The 18,976-nt window shown below is 38.7% G+C and overlaps 1 protein-coding gene across 3 annotated transcripts in view; it reads right to left on the bottom strand.

Annotated features, from left to right (window-relative positions):
- Positions 1-2,044: 2,044 nt before the first annotated feature.
- Positions 2,045-18,976, bottom strand: part of cfap46.L (cilia and flagella associated protein 46 L homeolog) — a 134,416-nt gene continuing 117,484 nt past the window's right edge. For 2 of the 3 annotated variants that reach the window (XM_018225209.2, XM_018225210.2), the window contains 9 exons: positions 17,884-17,963; positions 15,249-15,309; positions 14,457-14,492; positions 13,972-14,074; positions 12,333-12,445; positions 10,372-10,453; positions 8,738-8,874; positions 7,576-7,656; positions 2,045-2,796 (listed from right to left, as the gene is read on the bottom strand). In XM_018225209.2, the coding sequence (XP_018080698.1) occupies positions 2,663-2,796; positions 7,576-7,656; positions 8,738-8,874; positions 10,372-10,453; positions 12,333-12,445; positions 13,972-14,074; positions 14,457-14,492; positions 15,249-15,309; positions 17,884-17,963 (827 nt within the window). In that variant the 3' untranslated portion in view covers positions 2,045-2,662. The remainder of the gene's footprint in view (positions 2,797-7,575; positions 7,657-8,737; positions 8,875-10,371; positions 10,454-12,332; positions 12,446-13,971; positions 14,075-14,456; positions 14,493-15,248; positions 15,310-17,883; positions 17,964-18,976) is intronic. The other variant, XM_041568660.1, reaches the window with a different exon arrangement.

Raw genomic sequence — 18,976 nt, 5'->3', positions numbered from 1 at the left:
TTGTGTGACAAACATGCAAAAGAATAAGAAATCAGGAAGGTGGCAAATAGTTTTTCACACCACTATATATATATATATATATATATATATATATATATATATATATATATATATATATATATATATATATATATATATATATATATATATATATAATATTTCTCCAAGAAGTTTTGCACACTTGGTATTTCTAGCAGTAATAATACAGGGGATTTTCTTGGGTAATTAAAGGGGACATAACCTTTTTCTGAAATGGAGTCTTTTTCCCACACATGTAGGTCTCCAAAGTAGCCATTCCAAACATAATTATAGATAGAAAAATAATTCCTACTGTCACTATATAATCAAGCACTAAGATTACAGTACAACTTTTGCTTGCTAATATTTTACTGGAATCCAATTTCAGATGGATGACTGAGAATAACTGATAACTTGTCTGCAGATAAATCGTAAGGGTTTTATGTTACTAATTATTTCTCAAGCCTTTCTTCATACGCTGCCAGACATACGTAGATGTTATCAGGCACTTTGGCTGAATTTGTCCATACTGTCCTAGTGGCTAGACATGTATATCAGCTCTTGGGTTTGTCTCAACCAACCTTCCCATCATCTAATTGCAAGTGATCTGTCCAAAATTGCATCTGCTTATGCACCATGAGTGGCAGCTCCCCTTTATTTCAAGCTGTTGGAATGAACAGTAGAATATGGCCATCCGTGTAATCAGTGATTCATATGAAATCCATTTGTTCAGCATGTAGCCCCATTGTTGCATACCATCAAATCAGCCAGTGTATGGGAAACTTTAGGCAGATCAATTCTTTAGCTTAATTCCAAAACTTGAAACGTCTTCAGTTATTCCATTTATGCCCTTTTTTTTGCTTTCCAAAGTAATATATAAAGTTAGCACCGCAGAATGGATGGTCGCCATGTCGCCTTTTCTGAAGAGGACCGGAAGTGGAGTTTCAGTAAGTTATTTCTTAATAAAGACTTTCCTATTTTAAATTTGAATTTGTATTGGTGTTTTTTTTTACCGATCTATACTAACGATTTTTTTAAAAAAATTTTATGTTACTGTTCCTTTAAGGTTTCCTTTCAATTGAATCAAGGGCCCTAGCCCAAACCATGAAAAAACACCTTAAAGGGGAAGTAAAGTATAAAATAGAAAAAGGCTAGACATGCTGTATTTCGTATACTAAACATAAACGTGAACTTACTGTACCACAAGCCTAATCAAACAAATGATTTATGCTTTCAAAGTTGGCCACAGGGGGTCATCATCTTGTAACTTTGTTAAACATCTTTGCATGACCAAGACTGTGCACATGCTCAGTGTGATCTGGGCTGCTTAGGGATCATCATAAATTATCAAAACAGCACAAGTCAAATAATATCTGCCAGAAGCCGATACAGCAAGACTGATTAATAATCAGAATATACAGACTGTACTTGGTCCTGTGTTGTCATGTAATCTTATGTGGATTTTATAGTTTTTGTATTGTTTAATACAAACTTTCTCCAACTCTGCAGAACCAGTGGCTGCAGCAAAATAATCCTCCAAATAGAATCCCAGTTTATCTGTTTATATCTGGCTCCATGATCTTTGTCCCTGCAGCTGGAGTTGGAAACAGTAAAGGGGATATAAAGGCAAAAATAAATCAAATACAAACCTCTACACAGTTGCCGACTGCTCTACAGGGAAACAAACAAAGCTGCTTGAGTTCTGCATGGCTGGGAAGTAAGGCAGGGGCTCCCTCTGCTGTTCAAAAGTATTTTAGTATAAGTATTTTATTTGTTGCCTTTACATGCCCTTTAGGAACAATATCCCTCCTCCACCAAATGTTATCATTGACATTAAGGAAGGTAGTGTTCACCTGGCATGTGCCAAACCCAGACTTTTCCACCTGTCAAAGACCTCAATATTACACTGGGTCAAAAATGTATGTGATCTAAGCATTCATATGGCTGTGAGCACTGTCCTGCTTAATAGTTTACCTGTATGAAGATAAAAAGTTCTCCAGAATCAAGGTGATGAGTCAGGCAATTATCTGTAGGGCTACTTGCAAATTGTTTATTGTCAAACAAGCAGAAACAATAACAAAACCGGAATATTCAAGCTATTGATTCTTGCTGAAAAACTCCCAAGGAGGTTCTGGCAGCTTTAAAGATAAATTGGTTAATTTACGTTTTGAATTTAATTGAAGTTTTTATAACAGAATGATAATAAAATAATAATGATGATGACGTGCAAGTGTTCATATTTCCCTACAATGTCACGATTAACCAAAGCAGATATTTTATATAATTCAATTAAGGCAACATGTTTAGTAGATGGGATTGAAACACAAGTAGGCACATTACTTGACAAACATTTTTTCACTAATTTTCACAAAATTGTAAAACTGTAATAAGGCTCAGGGGAAACTTCAGGAATTTAGTCTCGGATTTGATATCAGCTTAGACCTGAGTAGGAACTACCATGGATTCCCAACCTAAGGAATTGCTGCTGTTTTTCTATGAACCTGCATCCATGGACAGTTTGTGGAAAGTGCCAGGGGAAGTGAGTTTGTGGTTAACTAACATTGTCAATTTGTTTAAAATTACCCAATTAATTGTGCACTCAAATAAATGTACTGATTGTATTATCAATTACGAGGAACAGGAGTCACATAACAACCATATTGGGTAGACCATACAGGACATAACTGAAAACAGATGGATCCCGAGTAGGAGGCACTGGAACATGTTCTCTCGTGAGAATCTCTTCTTTGTCCTCAGGCATAATTTTGTCTCTTTCATCTGGAAAGTACCAAAAACAAAATGAACAAACATAAGAGGGTGTACCCTTTTAAGGGCAAGAAAAGGCACCCACTTTCTCCTTTTAGGAAAAAAATGGACTGGCCTAAGCCTAAAAGAATTTTCACAGTATTTTCAGATTTGCATGTGTCTCCTAGTAAAGAATCTTTATTGCTGTAGTCCTACTCTACTCTTTAACTCTATGTCATAAGGATTTGTCTGGATGTTTAGTCATCTAACTAATTTGTTAAATCTTTAATCATTTCTAGGGTTGCCACCTGTCCGGTTTTGACCCAGGCAGGCCTGTTTTTTGAAGGACTTTCTGGGTCAAAATTAGCTGCCCGTTATTAAAATTAGGAAAACCGGGCAGGATTTCCTATGATTGATGTGGCTATTGGGCAATCAACATATCATAGCTCCACCCATTGACATCATGACCTGCCCCTGCCGCATCATGGACCAGCCCCCTCCACGTCACAGACCTGTCCCCATTATAGTGCAGAGACTTTTTTTTTAAATTAAAGTATATCAGGGATAGGTTTCTTTTTCATTAAAGAAAGTATAAATGGGATTATTTTTTTTTTGCCTTTACATACTATTTAGGTCTACTAAAAAATCATATAAACATTAAATAAACACAATTGGCTGATTTTGATTCCAATAAGGATACATTATATCTTAGTTATATCTAAGTGCAAGCTACTGTTTTATTATTACATTTTTAAAAATGTGAATTATTTGCATAAATATGGAGTCTATAGAACATGGCCATCCCGTAATTCGGAGATTTCTGGATAAAGGATTTTTGATCCTATGGATGCTATACCTTTATATATCTATAGCTATCTCAGACTAAAGTTAAAAAAAAAAACTTTCCGATAAGAGGCAGAATCACAGTTTTCTGTGATTTCTAGCACTGCACCAACTATGGGGAGGCTGATGGACTATTGAGTGAAGCACGTAGCAACAGCAAACAGGTTCTAAATCTTTAGCGGTCCCATTTATATTCGATACCAAATTCCCTTAAACCAAAGGCAGAATAAAGTGGGAAGGCTGAATTAATATAATGTACCTCTTTCTAAAAATTGATCCGGTTAATTATTTTAATTCTTAAGTGGATGTTTGTTGTTTTCTATTGATTATATCTGTGTAATTGTCTTTCTTTGAAATAATTAGATTTTTTTTGTATTATATTAAACAATACAGTCGTATGTTAGAGGATCAATAAACAATGTGCATTTTATGAAAGCGCTTCCTTTGTAGTTTTATATTTATAGCAGCTATTGTGTATTTCAGATTGGCAAGTATCTCAGACACATTTGTATGCGGAAGATATGGGTATGCACATATAGATCCATAATCCGTTATCTTTCTGAAGGTGTGTTAGTCCAGTGGCCCTCACCTCTAGCATGCATGCTAAGTAACAGAAAATGTACCAACCCCAATTACATAATCTCTGATAAAACACCAAAACCAATTGATAAATGACTAGAGACAGAACGCAGGGGGTTACAGGGCCACTTGTACATTATAATACTATAAGTATTCACTCTATGGTATTTATATGCCAGTTGCTACCCAATAAAGGCCCTAGGCATATTGCATTGTTCAGACATTTAAGGGAACGGCAAATTTATACAGAACTAAAACACATTCTTTAAGGGGAACTATCAGGAAAATTAACATTTAAAGGGATTGTTCACATTTAAATCAACTTTTAGTATGATGTAGTTCATTTAAAGGAGAACTAAAGCCTAACTAAAGAAGTAGCTAGAAATGCTGTACGATATATTTTGGGCTTCTGTACCAGCCCAAGGCAATCACGACCCTTTAGCAGTAAAGATCTGTGTCTCCAAAGATGCCCCAGTAGCTCCCCATCTTCTTTTCTGCTGATTCACTGCACATGCTCTGTGCTGCTGTCACTTACTGAGCTTAGGGACCCACTCACAATATACAGTACACATAGAATAGAAATGTCACCATATAAGGCTGATTAGTAATTAATACAGATAATTACTATATGGCAGCACAGTTAATAATCAGCCCTGTATATTACAGGCAGACTTCATTTTCTGCTTGATAATTAGTGACGACCCCTAAGTTTAGCTTCTCAACAGCTGCTCAGAGCCCACTGAGCATGTGAGTGTCACAGACACTTTCCAAGATGGTGACCCCCCTGTGACGAGTTTGAAGTCCTGGATCATTGCTGCTATTGACAAGCTGAAACTTTAGGCTGGTGCAATAAGTTCTGTATGTCAAATATGGCATATTTAGCAATATTCATTCTTAGGCTTTAGTTCTCCTTTAAATGTTCATTTAGTATGATGTAGAGAGAGAGATATTCTGAATTTGTGTTTATTTAAGTTATTTAGCTTTTTATTCAGCAGGTCACCAGTTTGCAATTTCCGTAAATAACCCTAGCAACCATGCATTGCTTTGAATGAGAGACTGGAATATGAATGGCAGAGGTAACCTTGTGACTCCCTAGGGCAGATTTATTAAGGGTCGAATTGAAGATTCAAATTTTCTTTTTTTTTTATGGTCAAGACTCTCAATTTCGAATTGTGAATTATCCAAACTCGATTCGAATTTTAATTCAAATTCGAATTTCGAGATTTATGAAACTCTGGCACTTTAAAAATTAGGATTTCGACTATTCGTTGCCTAAAACCTACGAGTTCATGTATAAGTCAATGGGAGAGGTCCAGGGACCAATTTGGACATGTTACTAGCCTTCATAACATCGAACATTTTTAGAATCGAGTTTAGTCGAATTTGATTCGTGTTTTTGAGTCGGTAAATTTGAGTGAGTTTTAGATATTCGATTTTTTTATTAATTAACCCCCCAATCAAACCTTTATAAATGTGCCTCTAAAAGTCCAAAATTCTGTGTAAAATGTAATTTGGCTCTCAATCTGAAAACTCTGCTGCTAAAAGTTTCAGAGGTCAATATCAGATGGCACTCACAACAGCAAATGTGCTAAATCCTTTTTGTGTTTTATTGAGTTTTTTGTGTGGAGGTCTCAATAAAATCCAAAAAGGATTTAGCACATTTCTGACGTGAATAGGAAAGGCCTGAATAGAAAGATGTGTAATAAAAAGTAACAATAAGAATACATTCTCAGCGACCCCTATTTGAAAGCTGGGAAGATTCAGAAGAAGAAACCAAATAAATAATTCAAAAACTATAAAAAAAACAAATAATGAAGATCAACTGAAAAGTTGCTTTTGCCCATTCTATAACATACTAAAAGTTAGCTTAAAGGTTACCCAAAATTCGGTGCCATTTCTGAAATAATCAAGTTACTCTTTATTATTTTCCTCTCAGCGTCTCTCTTCATTCTAGCTTCATGAAGAAATGGAGTTTGATTGACAGTTAGGTCTAATATATCTTTTATTGGCACAAATCCTGCATGTAGAGAGATAGGATTTCTGCCGGAGCTAGTTATTTTGAAAGAGTAAGCTCTAATACATTGTCTAGACAAAGTGCAACTCAGCAAATGGATGTATTACGGTGGCCATACACAGGCAGATTTAAGCTGCCTATTTGGGCCCCTTAGACCGATTTGATGGGCCCCCTGACTTATTTCTATCTGAATATCAGCCAGATGATGATTGGGGAGGTTTTATTTCCCGTCAGATCGAGATCTACATCTGATAATTGATGCTGTCCTCTATCTAACTGTTGGCATTGAACCTATTATGATCCGATCATTGGCCCGAGGGACAAATGATTGGATCAGCTCAATATTTCCTACCTCAAAGTGGCCATCTTGGTGAAAGACTTTGCCAAACAGCCAGATCTATGTAAAGGGGTATAGCCCCATGTGCTAGGGTTCTTCTTAGGACCTCACCTCTCTGGGAGGTATTACTTACAGGTCCCGGGCTGCAGTTTTGGTAAAAGTTAGATAGAGTTATGTAGTGCTAGTAAGTTTTGTTATAGTTGCTCCAGGAGCAAGAGGAAAACTCAGGGAAGATAGTGAGCAGCTTCTGCTCCAATGAAGAGTGGGGTTAGGACTCTGTGGTGTGTTAACCACGAGTGCAGGGACATCAGTGTGTGAGTTGAGGACCAGGTAGAGTGCCAAGGTACAAGACCCCAGGCTGAGGATCCCTATGCACATTGTCCTGGAATTGCCTCTAGAGAGTGACAATTAATACCTATTGCTTGCTTCATCTCTGGGAGAGATTTGTCAGTCTTTGTACACTTTGCCTTGAGAGAGGGACAGCTCATATTATTTATTGGCCCATTATACTTTTTTATAAACAAGTTATTGCTGCAAAGAAATCCATGTGACTGGATTCCATTTTGCCAAGAGGAACATCCAAGGTACGGGAGTTACATAGTAAGTTAGGTTGAAAAAATACTTTTTTTAACCTGCCTAACTGCCAGTTGATCCAGTTGCAGGAAGTTGTTCAGGTACGTGTGGGTCAGTGGCATAACTCAAGCATCATAGTCCTGTTCACACACTATTTCTTCACACAGCTAAAGTGCACTGAAGGGTATGCTACATTGCCTCTGGGTTGCGTGTGCTGAATCAATTGGCATCTGGATGTACTTACATCGTTTCTGTGCACTGAATATAGGATTTATTAAGGGATTTGTAAATCAGCATTTTTTGAGCTGTACAATGTAATGTTAGTGCTGATTACATGCCGTGGGTTAGTATATATGCATTGTATAATTATTTATTCTTGTTGCTTCAATACATGATTTCACCCCTTTTCTAATTAACAAAGTTAAATGGATGACAAATATATAAAAAAAATAATAATAAATCTTACCATTCAGAGGAATTCCTTCCAATCCAAGCCTTCTTTGGCTATGTACTGACTGTCCGGTCGTCTTCCCATTGGCTAACAAATCTATAGGTTGAAATCATCATTTACTTCTATAACACCAGCAGGTTACACAGTGCTTTGCATTAATTTATAACAAACAGGGGTCTCACAACAATGTTTTTACTCTGAAATAAGGGGTTCAGAGTAAAAAACAGTATCAGAGTTCCCTACTTGCAAGAGTTTACAATCTCCAGGGTTAAGGTGGCCATACACTGAGAGATCCGCTTGTTTGGCAATGTCGCCAAATGAGCAGATCTCTCCCCGATATAACCACCTTGAGGTGGGCGATATCAGGCTGATCCAATCGTGGGCCCTAGGGCCCAATGATAGGATAGTAACGAAGGTTAACAGGCGGCTGGATTGTGGGACCGAATCGACGCACAGATGTGGCCATGATCCGATGGGATTTTTAACCCTGCCAGATTGACATCTGGCTGACTTTTGGCCAGATATCCATTGGGAAAGCCCGTCGGAGGGCCCCATACACAGGCCAATAAGCTGCCGACTTGGTCTGCAGGCAGCTTTTATCGGCCTGTGTATGGCCAGCTTTAGAGTCCATAAGGAAGATGAAAACAATTGGTGATTATATGATAAGTTGATGTCTGATTAGTTAAGATGCAATGAATATTCTTTAGGGAACTTTTGTAAGTTTGGAAGGATAAGGAGAATCTGATAACATGAGGCAGAATTTTAGAGTGTGCGGTACTAGATTACTCATTTACTAATTGTAGAGGTGCAAAATGGGTGCAAAGAACAGGTGCACCTTAGGAAGGGGTTGATTCCCGAAAACTTGTGCCACATTCTGCTGAGTTAATGATTTAAAGGCATTGCCGAAGGTATTGTTGTGCTTCCTCCCTTTGGGAAATTGAATATGATGACTGGTTTGGAAGTAGCCTGAGGAGTTGAATGCACCTGAATAAAGTAAGTGGTGTGCCGAAGAAATTGTATATGGATATACGGTGAATTAGATTGGCACAGGATTTTATTAAAGGCACGGTGACGCTTTCCTGCTAAATGTGGAAAGTGTTACTAGTCCTCTATAGGAAAACGTGATGATAGTGCAGCCAATAGAAATGATCCTATATTGACTTCTGCATTGACTTACTTTCAGCTAAACAGTCGAGTCTTTTAGCATTCTTTTCCAGAGTTGTATGCCACTGGTTCAGCATTAAGGAGCGTATTCCTGTAGCACTTAGAAGAAGCGCTGTTTCTACAGGCCTTTCCAAAGTCAGGGAGGTTGCACTGGGAATTCAAAAATTGCAGAGAAACATTATATCAAGCAAAACAAAGTCGGTTTATCCATACTTGATGTTTGGGTCTAAATTTATATTCAGATCGGTTAACACTTGCCAGTCATTTAGATTCAGACATACCCAATAAGTTCATTATACAGTTTTGTTTCAACATTGTATACAACATGGTGTAAACAAAAAATAATTGTTCATTTATTAAACGTATTTGCATTTTACAAGAGATGTGTGTGTGGGGGGGGGATCATCTGGTATATAATGTAGGTACATATAGTATGTTGGAAGGTAAAGGGTCTAAATGAAAATACAATGGCAAGAATTTAAACAGTAATATACAAAGTGGCAAGCAATGTAAGCTCACAGCAGTTTCAACTAATGGGGTTTCTGAGTGTTATATTGTTAACTTTTGGGCTGTCGGTTAACTGAAGCAGTGGCAGGGTCAGACTGGGCCAGCGGGGCAACTGGAAATAACCGGTGGGCCCTGCTGACCCAGATCCGTGATCTTCAGGCTGCCTGCCGCGACCGCACGAAAAACTAAGTGAGCACACGCTCAGTGGCGCCGGCGGGGCAGTGTGCACACACATTCGGCGGTACACCAGGGAAGTTCAGAGGGGGGCCCTAGACAGAAGTCCTGGTGGGCCCCCATTCTGACCCTGAGCAGTGGTGTAAGTAAGCTGGGGTCTGTAGGGACCTTCTTGCAGCTCACGGATTGGCTGTAATAAAGTAAACATGGACGTGTTTTTCACTGTGTTCAGCCAGGCAGTCAATGAACAAGGCAGAGAGAGAGACAAACAGCATTTATGGAATTCTACTTGGGTGAGGTGATGCTTTCAATCTACCCATTTATGCAGTGATCTTACTGGCAAGTTCGGGGTTAATGGAGTGTTCATTGGCCACTTTTGCAGTGATCTTACAGGCAAGTCTGGATTTAATAAAATTCTCACTGACCATTTCTGCAGTGAACTTACTGGCAAGTAGCCTGGTGCTAAACATTTGAAAATAGGATAGGAACACAGCATTCCAAAATCATTACATGCAAAATATTTTTATTGACAGATGTTTAAATGACACATAGTTCTCAACTTATTTTGACCGTGGTCAAAGAAAACTGTGTTTAAAATATGTTTTGAATTTAACAAAAACATTCTTTTTAAGTCTTAAAATGCATTGAGAATTACTAATGTGTTGAAAATGTAATAATAAATAAACTTAAAAAACTCGAGCGGATTTGATCGGAGTTTGTAACAATAAATATTGAGATAAATCCGTAATTTGATAAATAACGCCCTACGTGTCATTCAATAAAAATTATTTTCTGTAATGATTTTGGAGTGTTAAAATGCATTGGGAAAAAAAGTTTATGTAATGATTTGCTATTCCATTTAATATTTCATTTAATATGGATATTGGTAGGAAGTACCCCTTGTGACAGCACCCATCTAAAAAGCCTTGATATTTCCTTGGCTCTCTAATGATCTAGACATCTTACCGTTTCTGTACATCAACCTTGGATTGTCTTGCAAAACTGTGACTTGTCCGGACCAAATCTAGAAGAATCATCAGCTGACACTCTGCAAACAATAACAGAGATGCTTGATGGACAGCAAGGTAGTTGTAAATTTCCACATTGTTATTACACTGTGATTTCACATCATATTCCAAGATGTTGCACAGGCCATTGAGTACACTGAATTGTACATACAATTGGAGAGCCAGAGGGAGAATATGTAAATTCTGTCCACATACTCCATGATAAGATCAACCAAATACTGATGCCTTAAGAGTCAGGGCACACGCTCAGATTTGGGATGATTAGTTGCCCAGCGACAAATCTCCTCTTCTTTGCGGCAACTAATCGCCCCGAACTGCCTCCCACCAGCTAGAATGTAAATTGCCGGCGGGATGGCACTCGGGGCGATTTGTTTTCTGAAGTCGCCCGAAGTTGCCTCAGGAGTGGCGAATAATCTCTCCGAATTGCAGCGTGTGCTCTGACCCTGAAGGGTGAAGACACACAGAGTTACTAGTAGCAGCTACTTGTCATGGCTACAAAATAGACAATAGTGATAATTGGCTTTGCTAAAACACTACAAGGGTTATTTATAAAAGGTCGAGTGTTAAGGTGGCCATACACGATAAATTCCACTCCTTAGGCAAGCGGATCATCGCCGACGGCAGGTATCGATATTGCGTTAATCCGAACATTCTGCCCTGGGGCCATACGATCGGATTACAATGAAGAGAATGGGTGCCAACAGATTGTAGAACAGCATCAACTAGCCGAATCGGTCCTCGATCGCCAGAAAAATCAAACCTCCCTGATAGATATCTGGCCAACTTCTGGCTTGCTATCGATTGGGGATAGCTGTTGGAAGCCCCCATACACTGGCAGATAAACTCCAGAATCAGTCTAAAGGACCAATATTGGCAGCTTTAATCTGCCCGTGTATGGCCACCTTTAGAGTTTTTTTATACCTCAAATGAACTTGCAACTTGAATAGTTAAGAAAAACCTTAAATAAGAAAAATACAATTCGGAGAGTTCGAGTCCCAAAACACGAATTAATTGAGTTTTCCACTGGAAAAAAACCTTGAAACGCTCAAATTATTCAAGTTTTCAATCGAAACCCACCGAAAAAACTTTATCATGCAGGCTATTATCTTCAAATGGTTCAGGGGACCGATGCCACTGACTCCTACATGACCTTTTTACAGGATTGTGTATTTTCTGTTTCCAAGCTATTTCCAGGCTCGGGGTATAATAAATCTAGGAAAATTTTAGTTTTTTTTAACCCAAAAAAAACTTTCGTGGAAAAAACAACTCGTACCTTAATACATCTGCCCCTACATATGTTTTAGCAGAGACAATTCTCAGTTTTGTCTACGGCAGGGCATTTTGTATCCACAACAAGTAGCTGCTACTAGTAGCAGTAGCTGTACCAGCATTTTAGGGCTTAGCTCTCCTTTAAATATAATAAAAGGTTTTTTTCCACCGATTAAATCATTCACACAGTTGTAAAAACAAAACATTCTGATTAATCTATGTAAAGCAAACTTTAGTTACATAATCACCACCAGTGTACGTTTGCTTTGCTAGTACAACGCATAATTGTATAAGGCAGGGATCACCAACCTTTTGAACCCAGGAGCAACATTCAGAAGAAAAAGGATTTGGGGAGCAACACAAGCATGAAAAATGTTCTTGGGGTGCCAAATAAGTACTGTTATTGCCCATTTGGTAGCCCCTATGTGGATTGTCAGCGTACATTGAGGTTTTTTTAAAAAACCAAAACTTGCCTCCAAGCCTGGAATTAAAAAACAAGCTCCTGCTTGAGGCCACTGGGAGCAACATCCAAGGGGTTGGAGAGCAACATGTTGCTCACAAGCTACTGGTTGGGGACCACTGGTATAAGGCATCTGTGTCTGATGTTTTCCCCACCATAGTAGGACTTACCTTTCAAATGTAAAGCCATAAATTTATCAAGTAGAATATGAGCCAGGAACCGTTCCATCCCATAAAAAAGAAATGCACTGCAGCTGGTTGTTAATTTTTCCCATTCAGCATGACTGCAATAAAAAGAATCTTTACTTTAGGATTTTTGTAAAAACTCAGTATCTATAATTCTAACATTTATATCATCTTAAAGGAGTTCTAAAGCTAAATATACCCATTATATTTTGGGCTTTTGCACCAGCCCAAGGCCACCACAGCCTTTTAGAAGTGATGATTTGTGCTTCAACAGATGCCCCCCATTAGCACCCCATTTTCATGTTGATTCACAGTTCATGCTCTTGATTTACAGAAGAGCCAGAAAGAGCCAGAAGAAGAACCGAAGATTACCAAAGAGCCGGAAGATGGCGCCCGTGAGCTCCGCTGCGCTGACTCTGCATCGAGGGGCAATTACCGGCTTAGGGGCATTTACTGCTGTTAACACCTGTGCGGGGGGAGCAGGGAGGGGGGACTATGGAGGGTAGGGGTTTTTATTTGCAAGGGGGTTTAGTTCTCCTTTAAAGGAGAAGGAAAGGCTTGCAGCACTTGGAGGTACCAAATGTTAGGCACCCCCAAGTGATTGTAGTTACTTACCTGAAACCCCAGGACGGTGCTCCTATCAGCAGAAAACTGCACTGGCCCGGGGGTTATACCAGTGAGCTCCACGGAGCGATCCACTTCCGTCTTCTTCTTTCTTCAATTTCCCGGGGTAAACGCATGCAAAGTTGAACGAAATAGGCGACTTTTTAGTTCAATCTTAGTAGAAAGTAAAAGGAGAGCACTCAAATTGCAGATTTAACTGCTTATGCTTATTTATTTCAGTCTGTGAGACACATGTGTCTCACAGATAGGGATGTAGCGAACTGCCGATTTGGTGTTCGCGAACGCCGTTCGCGAACAGTTTGCGAACTTCGAACACCCGCTAAAATCGTTCGATTCGAACGGTCGAAGCATTCGATCGAATGCTTTTCATTCGATCGAATGCTTACAATCGTTCGAACGAATGGAAATCGTTCGATTTTTAGCGGTCGAAGGAATTCGAATGGTCGAATGGTCGAACGATTTGTATTCGAAACGAACGCGAACTCAAAATGCGAACGTCGCGCGACGTTCGCGAACATTTGACGGACGCGAACGGTCGAAGTTCGCGCGAACAAGTTCGCCGGCGAACAGTTCGCTACATCCCTACTCACAGACTGAAATAAATAAGCATAAGCAGTTAAATCTGCAATTTGAGTGCTCTCCTTTTACTTTCTACTAAGATTGATACCTTTGGATGTACGGTACATCCATACAAGAGGATTGAGGCATTCGCTGCATAACCATTGTTGGGCTGAGCGCAGATTCCCCCATACCCTATTGGACTTTTTAGTTCAAGTTAGGCTTTTCGTTGTACTTTGCATGTGTCTGCCCCGGGAAATTTGCCTTTCCGTCTCCTTTTAGAGAAGATCTCTAAAGTTTTAATCTTCTAAAATATGACATCCTAATGCAAAAGAAGATATTGAATTTTGACTAATAACAGCGGAATGATAACAATAACCAATATTGACCTGATTTTATTGACATAAAAATTTAATTGCAGAATTCAGAGACGAGAACACACCTTGGGATATGTGAGCTGCCTATTATTCCTTCCCAGTGAGGAGTAAATTGTTGGCCATATTTTGCAAGAATCTCATTCATCTTAGAGCCTGGGCTAAAAGCCTCTGAAAGAAAGGAAATAAAACAAAAAAATTGTATGTCTGAGACCTCAAAGATTAAGCCTTTCATTCTGCCTGATTCCCTCAAACACAAGCACATGCTATGTTTAACAGATCATTTATTTCATGTGAATTGTTAAAATAAATGTACTTCTGATAAGTTATTATAACAATAACAATGCCTAGCTAAACACTAGCTTTATTATTACTATTATTATTATTATTATTATTATTAAGTAGCAGAGAACCATGTTCCTGAAAGATGCCATTAACATTATGTCACAGGCAATACTAATCTCCAATTACATAACCCCCACCCTGATAAACTGAAGATGTTATATCCTATTTGCAACTGTAATCCTGCGATAAGATTGACTTGATGAGTTACCTGCTTCTTGTGCTTCATTGTAAGGGTCCGCAATATCTGACATATACGGTTAAGAAGCTTCATGATTGAAATCGTGTCAGAATTACATGATGATATATATAGTAGACCAGTGATCAACAGCCGGTGGCTCCCGAGAAACATGTTGATCACCAACACCTTGGATGTTGCTCCCAGTGGCCTCAAAGCAGATGCTTATTTTTGAATTACTGGTTGGGGGGCAAGTTAAAACTAGGTGTACTGTCAAACAGAGCCTCCTGTAGGCTGACAGTCCATATATATATTAGGGATGCACCGGATCCTCCATTTTGGATCCGGCCGAACCCCCAATCTTTTGTGAAAGATTCGGCCGAATACAGAACCAAAGGGGTGGGAAGGGAAAAACATTTTTTTACTTCCTTGTTTTGTGACAAATAGTCACGCAATTTCCCTCGCCACTCCTAATTTGCATATGCAAATTTTGATTTGGTTCGGCCGTGCAGAAGGATTCGGCCGAATCTGAATCCTGCTGAAAAAGACCGAATCCTGGCAAAATCCCGAGCCGAATCCTGGATTCCATGCACCCCTATTATTTACACATATGGACTACCAATAGCCAGTGCAGCCCATAATTTGCACCCCCAGAAACCTTTTGCATGCTTGTGTTGCTCCCCAACTTTTAAATTTGAATGTGGCTCACGGGTAATAAAGTTGGGTACCCCTGTACTAGACAAACATAGCTGTATTCATGTGTGTAAATATAAATATATATATATATATATATATATAAATGTATGTATAAATATTTAAGGATACATTTAAAATTATGAGTGTCCACAGGTATGCATCCTGCTGGCAAAATGCGATTGATGGGTGCCTGCAAAAAAGAAGAAATCATAAATAGCATTTTCTGTACAGTTTACAGGCAGATATTATATTTTAGATACTACATATATTTACTGTAAATAATGAAGCATACACAGGATCCAGACCCCATAGGAAATGGGTCCAGAAATGTGTATGTAGTAGGGTTCCCATCTGTCTGGTTTTGACCCGGATAAAACTGCCTGCCTGGTATTTAAATTAGGAAAACCAGGCAGGATTCCCTATGACTGATGCTGTGATCAGCAATTGGCTGCCATAGCCCCGCCCCCTGATGCAACAACTCCGCCCTGGTGCATCACAGAGCTGTCCCGTTATGTCACGGCCACGCCCCCTGCCCGGAGTTAGACTGGCCAAAAGGTGAAAACCCTAATATGTAGTGTTCTGTTGCCATACAGCTCCAAATCTTCTCGTTACCAATTAATTTAAGCCCTTGTACTTGTGCATGTCTTAATTGGGTATATATTTACTAAGCTTCATTTTTGGAACAAGACAGCATAATGTGGCAGCATTCTAGCATTGAAACATGCACTACCTAAACCCAATACTTTCTGCACAGATAGCCACTATATGTAGCAAGACTTGTTCTTTAATCTTGGCCCAACTTTGAACAATAGGGCTAATTTAAATATGCAGCACTATTTGCAATTGCCAAATTTAGACACAATTGCCATGTTTGTTATAGACAATACTGCCCCCTCCCAAATTCAAGTGTCATTATAGAGGCCTACTAAGTAGCATACATTGCATGTTGTGAAACACTTTTCCCATAGTGGGGATGGTGTCGCTTAGAGAACCAGGTCAAAGTTGCTGGTAATTTTAGGGTTCCCTTGTATCCAGGCAAGTGATTTATGAGAACATACTAAATGGGCTCATTGGCTTTCCCTAGTTGTTAAAGGGGTGGTTCACCTTTAAAGGGCATGTAAAGTCTAAAATAGAAAAAAGCTAGAAATGCTGTATTTTATATACTTAATAAAAACATGAACTTACTGTACCACGAGCCTAATCAAACAAATAATTAATGCTTTCAAAGTTGGCTACAGGGGGTCACCATCTTGTAACTTTGTTAAACATCTTTGCAAGACTAAGACTGTGCACATGCTCAGTGTGGTCTGGGCTGCTTAGGGATCGTCATAAACAAAGCTGCTTGAGTTCTGCATGTCTGGGAAGGAAGGGGGATCTCCCCCTGCTGTTCATAAGTATGATTGTTTCCCTGCTCAGCAGTTAGGGACCGTCTGACAATTCCTATCCACAGCAGTAAATGAAGGGAGAATTTCACTGCATACAGTCAGGTTTCTTATAAAAACGGTACACATTTTTTAATTAAAGTATATTGGAGATAGGGTTCTTTTTCATTAAAGAAAGTAAAAATGGGATTTAATTTTTTTGCCTTTACATGCCCTTTAAGTTAACTTTTAATATGTTATAGAATGGCTATTTCTAAGCAACTTTTAAATTGGCCTTCATTTTTTCTTTTTTTTTTATAGTTTTCAAATGATTTGCCTTCTTCTTAAGACTCTTTCCAGCTTTCAAATGGAGGTCACTGACCCCACCTAAAACCAAAGGCTCTGTAAGGCTACATATTTATTGTTATTGCTACTTTTTATTACTCATCTTTCTATCCAGGCCTCTCCTATTCATATTCCAGTCTCATATTCAAATCAATGCATGGTTGCTAGGGTAATTTGGACCCTAGCAACCAGTTTGCTGGAAATTCAAACTGGAGAGCTGCTGGATAAAAAGCTAAATATGTCAAAAACCACAAATAATAAAAAACAAAAAACAATTGCAAATTGTCTCAGAATATCACTCTCTATATCATACTAAACGTTAATTTATAGGTGAACAACCCCCCCTTTAAGGAGCAAGTAAATTACATACATGAATAGTGTCGATGTGCATTAAACTTTGCATCATTTCAGTGATGAGTACATGACTTTTATTATCACTATCTATAATGTGGAATATATAGATTTGGCGATTCAGTAACATTGATTTAAAAAATGATCTTTACTCATTTACAACTGAGGAGTGAAGTCAATGCTGCTTCTAACACTTCTCTTACACGGTGGGGGTTATTTATTAGAGTCCGAATGCCAAAAAGTAACAAAATTCAATTTTTTTACTATAAAATCAGAATTTTTAGTGGAAAAAAAACCTTGGATTTTTGTTGATTTAATATACCCCGAAGCTGCTAAAAGTCGGAATCCGAAAATACTCCATCTACAAGCTATCGGGGTCCTGTATAAGTCAATGGTAAAGGTACAATTTTAAGATATCATGGTCTGTGCTGAGTTTTGGCAGTGATTTCACTAAATAAATTCAAACTTTTTTCTCAAAAACCCAGATTTTTCAATGATAAATAAGGTCAAATTGTGGTTTCTAGTTTGCTCTGAAAAAAATCGGATTTTGATAAATAACCAACTGTGTGTATAGAGAAAATGAATGAAAACAAATTTTCTACCATTGCAAGCTAAGTCAACATGATAATCAATACGAGGGTAAAATTAGAAAGGTAACGACAGCTCATTAAAACGGCCTATGGGGAATCATTTCTTGGCCTACTCACAGTTTTAATATTCTTTTTTTGTTCCGTTTTTTGCCTTGTTCCCTTTGAACTCTTTGCATCGCGTTTCGTTTCACCTTCTGCTGTCAGTCATTGGAGGAAAGGAAACAAAACAGCATTAAAGGGATTTAAGATATCAGTCAAATGGCACAGTTTATTATCTTAAAAAAACATCCAGGTCCCAAGCATTCTGTATTATAGGTCCCAAACCTGTATAACACTATTCTGTGTAGGAGAACATATGGACAATTATTTTAGTCAGAATGAATAAGAATACAAATCATATTTACAGTGGGTATTTTTGTATTAAATCACATTTTGCTTCATGTTGATACAGTCTGGCATCGTATTACTGTGTATTTGGAGGTTAGCGTCTAACCATTGCTGTGTGTGTGGGGACAATATATTTAAATGGGCAGTCCCAGGAGTGCGAAGGAAAGGGGGGTCACCTCTCACACCCTGGCCGTCCGAATCTTGTGAAACCTGGTGCTCGATGAAGGAGGTACTGGCAGCCTCCACGACAAACAGAGAAGTAGAAAATCACCAGCACAACAGGATATTTCTAGCAGGGAAACTTTTTTGCTCGTTTATTTGCGGATGCAAATAAACAAGCAAGGGTTTCCCTGCTAGAAATAGCCTGTTGTGCCGGTAATTTTCTACTTCTCAGTCCCAGGAGTGCACAATTGATCTGTCAGGAGAGGACTGTTGACTGAGGAGTGTTGGAGGTGCTATTTAAGTCTTAGTTTAAATATCCCCAATTCTCATGACCTTAAAGTCACTGTAAGGGGGATTTGCATCTGGGATGGATACAAAAAAATGAAAAGCTGCAGAGGTCTTCTGGCTAGATCCTTCTCAATCTGATCAGAGTGGTGTTCACTGGAGAGAAGTCTACAATGAAGCTTTAAAGCTTTCCCATGTCAAAGAGAGTTTTTCTCATGACATTGTGCACCTCTGTGCTATTTTAAATTCGTTTTTCAGCAGGGGGATAAAGACACTTTTGCATTGATTTTGGTTATCAGCATTAGAGATTTGATGAAGGGATGCCATCAGACCAAGCATGTCAAGCATAAAAACTGAAGGGGGTAAATCAGAGTGA

Source organism: Xenopus laevis, chromosome 7L (genome assembly GCF_017654675.1).
Source record: "Xenopus laevis strain J_2021 chromosome 7L, Xenopus_laevis_v10.1, whole genome shotgun sequence".
In the NCBI taxonomy this organism is placed as follows: domain Eukaryota; kingdom Metazoa; phylum Chordata; class Amphibia; order Anura; family Pipidae; genus Xenopus; species Xenopus laevis.
Note: the sequence above shows the minus strand (reverse complement) of the source record. Positions and strands in the feature narration are given on the sequence as shown.